General features: G+C 40.3%; 1 protein-coding gene across 3 annotated transcripts in view; it reads right to left on the bottom strand.

Annotated features, from left to right (window-relative positions):
• alk (ALK receptor tyrosine kinase) overlaps positions 1–12,287 on the bottom strand; it is a 345,355-nt gene that overhangs the window by 55,732 nt on the left and 277,336 nt on the right. For all 3 annotated transcript variants that reach the window (XM_084381759.1, XM_084381761.1, XM_084381760.1), the window contains exon 6: positions 2,346–2,477. In XM_084381759.1, the coding sequence (XP_084237885.1) occupies positions 2,346–2,477 (132 nt within the window). The remainder of the gene's footprint in view (positions 1–2,345; positions 2,478–12,287) is intronic.

The raw sequence follows: 12,287 nt of genomic DNA, 5'->3' as shown, positions 1-12,287 counted from the left end.
CAAAAGTAGTGTAATAAGTAACAAATTACTCTACGCAGATGGTAATATTGTAATGTAATATATTACTTTAAAAGGAAGGAATCTAGTAATATGTAATATATTGCATTCTGAAAGTAACTTGCCCAACACTGGTAATGAGTGGACACTGGGAGCAGCCATGATGTAGAAGAACGTTGCAGATTACTACTTTGAATTCCTGCTTTGATGCGAGCAGCATTTCTCTGTAATTATGGGGGTACTACATTGTTGGAAAGCAGTGGGGTGTCTGCAGGATTTAGACCGCCGAAGATCCACCAGAGGAAGCTGTGACTCTCAAAGAGTAGAGGATGTGTTTATGCATAATGATGCTGGGGATGGATGGTGCAGGAGATCCACAGGGACTCGATTTCCCTTATATGTCAGGAATCTTTGTGATTGACACAAGCTAAGTTTGTTCCTCCTGCCTTTCTCTGCTTTTTTTCTGTTAATGAGCCTTGGCAAAGCTTATGAAGGATTTAAATAGATCAAATCAGATGAAGATAGCTCGTGGATAGATCATAGAGAATAGGGTATCAGAGAGGGAACACTACGTGAGTGATGTTGGGTAGCAGGGAGTAATTGTGACGAATGGAAGAGATGAAATGGAACGAATATGGAGTCTAAGGTACAGTTGTAAACTGTGGGTGGAGAAAAGTTACATATGTGAGAGTGTCGGGGGGGCTGATAATTCCTTGGTACTTGCCCTTAATCAAAAAGAATAAAGGTTATTTCTATTTTAAGAATAGATTGAGCGACAGAGAGAGAACCTTGATAAAAAGAAAATTACAGCTGGCCTTCATGCCTCTGTGCACTCAGCATTATGAAGGCACACAGCTGGAAAAGATGTGTGGGGATGTGGGGAAAAGAGGCATCGGATCTTAAACATTTTTCAGTCAACTTACAGTAATAAGCCTTACCCTGTAAGACCAATCAGTCTGTGTCAAGTGTTGTACAAGACTCTCCCTCCTCTGTCTGGCACTGATGTAAATATGCAATACCCATGTCTTATTATCTCTTCATAACATATAATTGAGGAATATTCATGGCCATAATATATACAGCACAGTCACTAGCATCAAATGTTGGCATTTTATGTTTGAGACCACTGTTTGAGACAACATTTGTGAGCATGACACTGTAGACATTTTCCAGTCGTGTTTTTGATTTCATGATCTTTTCCTAACCCTCACCAAGTGGGCTTTGTGCTGAAACCTAACCAGACCATACACAGTGCCTGACAACGTGAAAATGAAAACTGAACCTAAAGAAAAGTAAAATTGTAATATAAAGAATGTGTTGTTCCAACATTTCTGTGGTTTGCAGAAACAAACATTGCCAGCATTTATATAATCTTTTGCTGTATATGGTTGCAGAATTAAGCCAGTGGTGTGTACAAGCTGGCTTTATGTTTTACTGATTATTATGTATGCTCAAAAATCCAATTCTGGCATCTGCAATCAAAATGTTGCACAGCCACATACGTACATCTATTACATTCAGATGGAAATTATTCCCATGGGTTAGCCTCTCAGGCCAATTAGCACTGATAAGTCCCCCTGCAGTAGAAAGAGAAACTGCGCCTGGCTGGGATTTTCGCCCTCTCTTTACCCTCTTATCTCCCAGCTTCTATCGTTAGCAAACATATAAGCACGAGGGAGCAGCCATCATTTTAATAAGCACCACATGGGAGGCTGACCTGGACTATGGGCAGGAGCAAATTAATTCTGGTCAGTTTAATATGGGTGAAAACTCTAAATTCAAACTACAGCCTTAAAAAAACTTGCTGGGTCAGAGTTTTGAACTGCGTGTCTGCAAATTGTGAAGATAATGCAAAAATGCATGCATGCAGGTAGGACTAAAAAAAGATCCTCGCCACTCGCACAGACAGACACATGCAGACACAGACACACACACGCACAAACAGCAGGGCCTGGGGGACTTCACTTGTGAATAAGATGTCAGCATACTTGGCTAGTGTTCCTACTAGGCCTAGGGAAAAGCAGAAAACAAATGTGCAAAGAGATAGAAATAACAACCGTGGAATATGTCAAGGGTGAGAAATGCTAGCCAAGCATAGCTACGCTGCCTTTTTTTCTGCTTTTCCCCTCGCCTCTCTTTCAGGAAAGCTCACGCAGACACTCAGTTGTTGCTCTGTTGAGCAAGATGCAAGGACTTCATTAAAGACAACTCATTACGGCTGACCAACCTCGCCAATTCAGCTGTTCTGATACAGAAATAAATGGGGGAGGGGGGGCTCAGCTGACACGCGAGCTTTCCTCTTACAAATTCTTCTCAACAGCTGTGATCCTGTATAACAGTGTACTTACGACATAGGTCGCCTTCGTCATCACCGAGTGGACAGTCTGTATTGAAGTCACACAGTTTGTCCAGTGGGATCCAAGGTCCCTGGTGACAGTGATACTGGCCCTCCAGTGTGATGTTAGGGCCGGATGAGGACTCTGGACAAAGGAGGAGAAAAACAGGGGAAACTGGTCATGTTAAATGTTTCCCTCACACGGTCATTGTTAAAGTAGCTCTTGCAAGGTTTCCACAGTGCAGTCAGAGTTGAGAAAATGATTTGCTTGTTGGCAGCAAAATGAGAAAACGAAAAAGAAACAAACAAAAAAAATTGTCTTCTGGAGCCAAGGAAAATAGCTCCCAATTGTTCCGAGTTTACTTATTGAGTATCACTGCTAGATTTATATGTTGGACATAAAACACAAATCAGTAGCTCAGGGAAAACATAACTTACAAACCATAGAAAATGCAGTTGCTACATTAAAGTACATCAGTCAGTGACAAAGGGCTAATATAAGCCCTGACTGTAAACCCTGTATGACATCCACAGACTGCCTGTAGCATCATAAATAACTTGGCCCAGGCTGCATAACCATCTGGCTTTAAATACAGTACATATCCATCAAACAAGGAACGCAAAAAACAATGACCTAGATACTGTAGCAGGTAAGCACAGGGGGAGGGAGCACACACACAGACACCAATTGATATCAGCGGTCTCAACAACTCAACTGTAACCCAGGATATTTGCATATCTATGCAAATCAGTGAGGTGATATCTCCAGATTGTGGAAACTGACTGCCCTCCTCCACCTTCATCGTCAGAAGCTGATCACAGCACAGAGAACAAAACAGCCGAGCGGAAAAAAAACTGCCCGCTGATGGAGATCTCGTTTCTCTCCGTCTCTCATAAGGAAGAAAATGAGAAGTGATTCTTATCATGAGTGACTGGCTCAGCTTACTGTAGTTTGCCCTTGATCTGTATTATGTAGATTTGTTCTCAACTCAGAGAACTCGGAGTCAGAAGTCTGATAACGTTGCAGGCCATGACAGGAGAGTCAGCGAGCGGAGCAAATACTGTGAGCCGAGCTGACAAGATAGGCAGTAATGCTACACTAATTTTAACACGAAGTTTGTAATGAATGTGCTCTTGTTTTTCAGTTTGCATAATTTTCTGTGTGACATGATGATGTACCTTTAACAGCACTTCTCTAAAGCTCAGACTTACATTAGGTTGACAGGCTCACAGACATGTGCCAGGACAAAATAGAGTACAGCATAAATCAACAGAAAAACATTTATAACGTCAGAGGGAAATAAACAAAACAATGAAAATGTCAAATGATGTTGATGTTGCTTTTAGTCGTGCACCTCGTGTGCCAGGCTAGTAAACTCTCCAGAAAACAATCAAGACGCGACAAACCAATTTTACTTTAAGTGGATAGAAGTAATTACAGCTGATGTCAGTTGATCTATAAATGTAAGCATTACTGATACAGCCTTTTATGTTGCTGCAGTTTGATGCAGATACAATTTAAGATCAGCCTGTATACGATTCATTTCACAGGGCAAATTGTGTGGGTGCACTGGATCCAAGTTTGTGATGAGATTTCAGTTTAAATTAGTTTACTTTAGTTTAAACTAATGCTAAAGTTAGAGGTCCCGTATTATACTCACTTTCAAGTCCATACTCTGAGCGCTCTGTTTAGTGCCTGTCTCTTTATAGCCCCGCACTTCTGAAAAGCCCAGTCTGCTCTGATTGGTCAGCTCTCACAGGCCTGAGCACTGTGATTCTGCATCATCTCTGCTGGTGTTTTTGTGACCGCAAGTGTTGGGGGCGTGGCTGATGCTGGTGACATCACAACCTTATAGATGTGCTGACAGCTAGTTTAAAGGCACAGTTTCTGAATAATGGCTTTTTGCATATCACCGTGGATTGATGATTTTGACACTTTCACAGTGTGTATAGAGTACCTAGACCTGCTTTATGATCAAAAAAGACATTAAAACCTCACTTTTTACAATATGGGACTTTTAAATGATTACCTGCTCAGAAGATATGCAATATAAAACATTTTAGCACACAAATAAAGCACAAGGTTTCAGTAATGACACTGCTTTCATTACTGACTCTCTTGTATTGCAGCAGCACAGAAATTAATATCAGGTTATAGTGCAGTAGAGGGTAGAAATTACACAGCTATGGTGCACATGCCACTCTTTTCTGTCACTGTGGTTGAGAAACCTTGAGGCCCACTGGGAAACTGACTCAGCTAACTCAGTGGATCACAAAGAGGGGGCTGACTTTTTTATTGGACAAAAACACATTAGTCAGAGGCCTCCCACAGTCCGCTATTGTGGCACTGCCTTAATGGCTGCACAGAGCCACGTTAACATGTCAATGAATAATCCAGCTCTAATTCTTCTAAAAATGCATCAGCCTGAGTGAATGACCCCTTTTCATCAATGCGGAATGAATGGCCTGTGCACACTTTCAACTACAAACTGCAGTCTCACAGTAACGTGACATTCACAGAAGAGCACAGAAGAAGGCACATATATCATTTTTATTTAAATGAGGTGAGGCGGCGGCTTGTTTATTTATGACCAACTGTTTGGGTATAGATGTGGTTTTGCTATGTGTATTGAGTCATGCTCAACACATGCATTATGCATTCGTTGTGCTCAGTGGCTTCCTCTCTGTATAATGTTGACACCGCAAGCAGACCGATTTATCAAGAAAGAAAAAAGTTATCTGGAGTACACTGAAACCTTTGGGCAAGGTATGTAAATTCATCGATTTATCTTAGTTTAATGACAGTGGAGTAAAAAGTATCAAAGTGGCGATGTCGCTGAACTTTCAGCTCCAGGGGCAGGTAAGTGCAGCCAGACAAGACTCCTGGCCTACCGCAGTTCTTAAATCACACTTGTCAGATTGTGAAAACAAGTGGGTCAGTGGGGGATGAATTGCCTGTGGGAGTAAGTGAGTTTTGTTATCCGTGTGCTCAGGGGGTTGCTTTGGCTTTGTGAGGGGAATGATGTATGAGTGGCGAGGAGTAGGAGAGGTGACTGGAGAGGGCACACAGATCCTGATAAATGACCACACAGACACGCAAACGTTGGAAAGGAGGTACTTGTTGGAAACAGCTAAACGGCTAACAATTAGTGTCTCTAGTGCGCCCGGCTGTTAACATTGCAAAACTGAAACCGCTTAGACACTTGACAAAGAAACCTGGGGCCCTGTACAACATGTCGGCTAGAAAACGCAGATATAAAACCCTCACTAACATACCATGAACAGCTGTGCAAAACAGTTCACTTGAGCTCATTTAGATAAAGTGTGAAGCCATTGTGCCTGATACACTGCTGACAACTTGAAAAGGAATATTGTTTCAGGTGCATGTGACAAACGTTCAAAGGTCTAAGAGAAGAAAACAAACCTGGTAGACAAGACACTAAAAGGAACCTTTCATGCTGCAACAAAGCGAACCTATTCAGAGATCAACAAAGACGCTGTGTTACAGTCACAAGGAAGTAAATGCTGCAGGACAGGTAGCTTTCATAAAATGACACATATGGTCTCCTAACTGACAGACTCCAGTGTCGATTCAGGCACCCTTGTGCTTTTTATCACTGCACATTGTGTTTCTGGTAAAAAAAAAAATGCAGGAAATAATGATAGTATCTCATTCAGATTACCGTCTAAGCTTTGCAAGTTTTCATACCAAATGACTTTCAATCCAAAATAATGTCAGCTGCGTCACTGTCGTTTTCAAGGTCCAAAGGTTTTTAGCGTCAGGGCTGCAGGTCTACAGTGACATCCATTTAATGTTGCAAAGCTGAAGGAATGGGACAGACAATGAGACAGACACCCCCCTGTTCATTTTACTCCTCAGCTTCTTGTTGCTGTTGTCTAAATGTCAGGAAGGAGAGAAAAGACCCAGGGCCAGCAGTCACATACTATAATGTCCAGGTTACCAGGATTGATTGTTGACAACATTTAGTGGATAATCGCTAAACAAATAAGAAGCAACCAGACAGGATGCAATTAGAACATGTTAATGCTGTCAATATCGGCTGTAAAAGCTGGTGCTGCCTGCTGGCAACCAATAGAAGAGGCTGCTCACATTAGAGGATGTATGTGGATTGGATATTCTACATAATTGCTGGTACATACTGCTATAAATTGAAATCATGGCTGAAAAAGATATTTTTGCCTTGGCAATCTGCATACATGGACCAGCCGCCGACGTCTCACCAAACTCTGATCAAACTACCTAAACAAGGCAGAGCTGATAAACTATGAAATACCTATTTTGTTACTACATCACATATTTCTTGACTTAAATGCTTTCAGAAACATATTTTAGCATAGTGTGTAGCTGCAATAGAGAAAGATCCAGAAGTGTGAAAAATTGAGGTTGAAAAAGCTCAGATCACAGATGTAAAAGCAGTTTACAGTTACAGTTCTGATCAAATATGAGCTACAGTTCTGTTCATTGCCTGTTTCTCATCTAACATGTTTTCAACAATATATTTTAGTGTTTAGCTGTAAAACCATATTGTTTGTTACAAGCTGGTGCTGAACTGTTTCAGAACGGACTCTGAGCCAAAACCGAGCACCGCCCAGCTCGCAGGAGTGTTTATTGGTTTGGCACGGCGCAGTGAATCTTAGTTGTTGTAGGTTGTCTTCCTTTTGAGCAAAAAGGAATGCTACAGTTCCCTTTCTCTGTTTTGTCTGCTCATGTATCACCAGCTTCTAAAATATGTGTGTCTTTATTCTGCCTAGACAGCCTAGTTTTATGAAAGGACCATCTTTCCAGTGGTGAAATTCTTCAAGTCTGAATGCAATGCAGTCACATTGACACATACAGCAAGCACAATGCCTGGTCCACATGTCTGGAATAGTTAAATGTTGGTCTTGTGCAGCAGTTATCATTGCATCATGCAGTAATCATTTTTACCTCATTACCTAATGTAATTATAATTTGGAATGCAAAAGTAGGGAACCATTTTAAAGTTAAACGCATTCTCCTCACGTCTGCTGTCAGTCGAGCTTGTTTTGGAGGTGCGCTTTCAGTAAAGTTTTGTTTTTCCTCTTAAAAACCCATCCTTATCAGCAGAGTTGCCCTAGTTTTTCAACTTTCATTCACGCCATCTGCTTCCAAGATGAAAATCAGGGAATGCTTTACCTTCAAGATCAACAACTAATTAACTGAGCAAAACAGGTAAGAATTAAATTACAGCCAAAATCACAGCTGATAAAAAAAAAAAAAAAACAAGATGTCAAAAGTTTTGTCGTAAATGAAGTAGTATCTTGAGTGCTGTCAAGATTATAAAAATACTGAAAAATCTGACAGATCTCATAAATGATGCAACTGGTGTTTGAAAGTCAGGGAAAGAGAGTCAGTGTAACGCATATAGAGTGTATAAAGTGGTTGACATTGGAATCTATTAGCGCGGGGTGTTGTCTGGTCATGGAAGCAAACTTAAAATGAGATATCATGTTTTTTTGTACGTACAGAAGAATAAAGAACTGTGTTGGAATTATTGGTTCCCTTTTTCACACACACTCCTCTTGATGAAATCATGTCAACACTTCACATTTTTGCATAACTGCGTCATTCATATCTCGCTTTATGAGATTCCACTGATAGAGACGTCTCACGCAGCGGGATATCATGAGATCATGCAAAGCAGATTGTCTCGCCATTTGAATAAAACTTTTGTTATGGTTTGGTGGACACTGCTTGCACATTTGAATACAGACAGACGTGTTTATAGTTGAGCTACAAAAACAGCCTGGATTCATGGCGAGGGTAGACTCTTACTGCAATTAATATGGCTTTTGTTTTCCTACAGATGAGCAAACATGTCAATCATATCCCGAAATCCCTCTGTGTGCTCTGAAACAAAACAAAAAATGTCTGAAGAATAGCCTGGCTTGTGTGCTTTGTGGGTACAGAATAGAAAAAAATGTGAGGCTACACAAAAACAGACCTTCACATACTCCATTGAGTCTAGTATACAATACACCATTAGTTAGAACTCATTTATCCTTTTGTTCTCATTCATTACTGTATATTGTCTAATCCTACATGCCGTAATAGACGACTGTTCTCTGTCAGGAGCAGGGAAATCTCAAGGGGCCCAAGCAAGGGCGACGCCACTTTCTGTGGCCACCACACTGAAGGCAGAATCCGGAGACACTCATTGAGATTTACAGTGGCTGGGATGCTGAAGATGGATGCAGCTGAGTGTCCCACTGGACAGTCGACAGGACAAGAAGTATTCGCTCATGAATTCAATTAACTGCACACAGCCACGCTCGATTGGCCAGAGCTCTGCCCAATCACGATCACTATCTGTCATGCTCCCTGCTGGAGAGACAGCAGCACACACCAGAGCAGACTGGGGAGACAGAAAATGAAAATAATACCTCCACTGTCTACTCTGCATTGCAGAGATGTGATGCACTTCTTGTATGAATTAAGTTGCTGTGTTAAGTTTATGTGATGTTATACTACAAATAAATTAAAATTAATCTGAGTAATAATTACTCACATCTGACCAATGTATCCTTTGCAATGTGTTTTTAACAATAAACCTGTATACCAGATGTAATATAAGTCTCATCTTTGCTTTTTAGGTTTGGTTAATCATTTTGGAGAGAATGTAGAGAAGTGATTTTGAATCTCCACTACAGTTGGCTTATAGTGGAGCTATGGACCCTTTAAACAAGATGTCATTTTCACATGATCGGTTCACTGAGTTCAAGGCCATGTGTCTGCATAAGCACTTACCTGCGTACTATAATGTTAAATCTTTCTTCAAAAAGGACCATGTTTTCCCATTTTGTAATGATACAGATCCTTTCAGACCAAACATTTGTAAGAGATGACCTGCAGCTTGCAGGTGGAATCAGAGCAACAACAATAAGAGTTTACAGCCATGCTAACAGAAAAACTACCAAACAATTTTAATGGTACAACTGAAACTTTTTAGTGCTGCTCACACAGGGCATCCTCGACAGGCCTCGGTCTGACTTCATCAAACATTTCATACTGCTATTTACTCAAGTTTAAGGAAAGTAAGACCAAGTCTGGACTGGTGGGAAAGATCCTTTGAGCTACTTCTAAGCACACGTTGTTTGCTCATTTACTTGAATATAGGAAAGACATTATCATATCTTTGTATTTTACTCATGAATCACAAAGCATCACATGCTGGCTTTTCTCACCTCTCAGACGTCCTGCATGACAGAACCTACTCGTTTATGGGGCATTATGAGTAAACATTGTTACTGACAGAGTATAGCGAGCGCAGTGACATCAAAGCATCCATCTCCGAGACAGAGTGGTTAGATTGCAGCCTGTTTTTGTTAAAACCATGAGCATTATAGCAGTGGGCTTTGATTCCTCAGTGTAAACTTGTTCTTGATGTTCCTTTTGGTTTGATTGAAGTGGAGTCATCGAAGTTTGGATCCATTCCAAACAAGAAATCAACTCACTACACTAAGTTTATTTTAGATTCAAAACATGAAGAATTGCAGATATATATGTAATTGATTTCTTCATCTCAGAGGGTGTAATAAGTATGATTTTCTTTTACTGGTCCATGGCAGAAAAATTACAAGAATAAATGGTTTACTGACATCAATGATTCAATGAATGCTTTAGCAGGCGTTGGGATATGTCAGAATTTTAAAAAGGACAAAAATTCACTTCATATAATAGTTAGTGAGTCCTCTTTAGCCCTCCTTACAGTGAACATGAAATATGTCTCTAACAGGCTTCCGATACAACACATTTACAGACATTAAAACCATACTGTAGCTACATCATAATTATAGTGCACAACACAGTAAAAATTAAATGGATAGAGTTGACTCACTGGCCGGTATAAGTGTTTCATGCCAGCATTCCACATACAAATGTCCCCTCTACAGAGTGAAATGAGATTTAGTAATGCTAAATCTAAATGACTGACTTTTCTTCAATGATGCTGAAGTCCATAACATCCAGAAATTTCCGCCTCCTTGCCAGGTCAGGGTTGATTTAGACATCTGTTCCATTTGGCATACGTATGCTGGAAACACTCTACTTGGTGCCCTGGGCCATTTAACACTTGCTCAATATCTTAAAACGAAACTGCCTGTGTAGATTGCCTTGGAAAGGTGCCTGCAACAGAAACCTAGTTTGTGTTGAGGGGATGCTGCTCGCAGAAGGGCCTAAGGCGAGAGATTAGAGGAAGAATGTGATGAAGCTTAGAACAGCAGATAGGGCCTTTTCTTGGCAGGTTGTGTCTTCAGTTAATTGATGAGCTGTGTTTTTTGTTTTTTAGTTGTCGCTTGTTTTTTTTGTCGTTGTGCATCCTCTCTGGACTAACAATGAGTGACCTCCAGCAAGTTCTCAAGGGACCCCAAAGTATTCTGAGCCATCAAACGAGCCACAGAACTCTCATCACAATGGCAACAAATCAAATAGTCAAGTCAAGTGACTTTCAGGTAAACCTGGCAGGTAGATGAATCGCTGAGTGCCTCTTTTTAACTTATCTTAATGTACTTATGAAAATGAGATGCAATAAGTTTCTTGTGATCAAAAATGCCTCTTTTAGTTCTGTTATTTTTATCCAAGCCTGCAGGCAAATAGTACAATCCACAGTGAAGCTGATAACACAGAAGCAAATGCTGAATGAAAACATGTTATATAGATAATGCAGCAAACATGACCTTGTTAGAATCACAGTTTTACAAATGTTTTCATTAAAATTTGTACGAGCAAATGTCATATCTTACACAAAAGCTACCTCCACTTTCACACCATGAGGGTGAAGACTTTGAATAAATAAAGAACATTTCTATTTGAAAGGTACACCCTGAACTTCAACAGCGATTTAACCACCTTTCTGTTTCAGGGAACACTATTTGATGTTATTTCCTAAAGGCACCCCTGGCTGCTCTTTGACCCCGTCTGCACTTTAACTTCTGCTACCATGGGAAATTCAAAAAAGTGAAACAGTTGGTGAAGGTGGACCTTCATTCCTTTGGTAGAAATAATATTTGATGTGCAAATGTTAAACACACATTTGATCAGACTCAATGAGGAGCAGAAAGGTACACGGGGGGAACAGAGGTCTCTTTTAAACCTTTCTTTATCATTATTTTACAATGTAATACATTTATGATGTGAACAAAAAACAGACATTATGCTGCGTATGCCTGCATGTGTCCTGTTACCTATAAAACATTTTGCAATTGAAGTTATTTGACAGGAAACAAAATCTCCACCATTTAAGGCACTTTTAAGAATACATATGGGCTACTACATACTGCTGCAAGCCCAAGGCAAACATAATCAGCCACACAGCTCAATCCAGCAGGTCTGTCAGTCCAGTGAACACAGACACTTGGAATAACAATGTGCAAACAATTACAGAGCAACACATACTGGCTGTGTTTGCAGTTACTTGACTTCAGCCCCAAGTAGAGCGCACGTAACAGATCAGACCACGTTCCCTCACTAATCAGTAAACAGTTCAATATCAGCTCTGTGTGGTCAGCTGCAAAACAGTGTATAGCTTCCACTGAGTAATTAGTCCATGAACGACAGAAGACATCAGCTTTACAGCAGAATCGTGCTCCATGCTCTCAGATAAGAACAGTTTACCAACCACAAACCGGCAGTAAAGACAGCAAACAACAGTTTCAAATCAAAGAGATCAGTAAAGTTACAGTAAAGGCGAGTTCGAGTCATCGTTCCCAATATGGGAATAGCAACATACATAGCTCTCAATCTATAACAGCTCTCCATCAGTCCATAAACAGTACATTTTAAAAACAATTCCAAAATCTTAAAAACCCTTCGATCATGAGAGGAAAAAATATAACTTCAGTACATTTTATTTACATTTCCTGTTTTCCATTCCTGATTTTTAACATGGAAAAATAATTATAATAAATATTATAATTA

Source organism: Pagrus pagrus (assembly GCF_965226575.1).
Source record: "Pagrus pagrus genome assembly, chromosome: 18".
Classification (NCBI taxonomy): domain Eukaryota; kingdom Metazoa; phylum Chordata; class Actinopteri; order Spariformes; family Sparidae; genus Pagrus; species Pagrus pagrus.
This window is presented reverse-complemented; position numbering and strand designations above follow the sequence as displayed.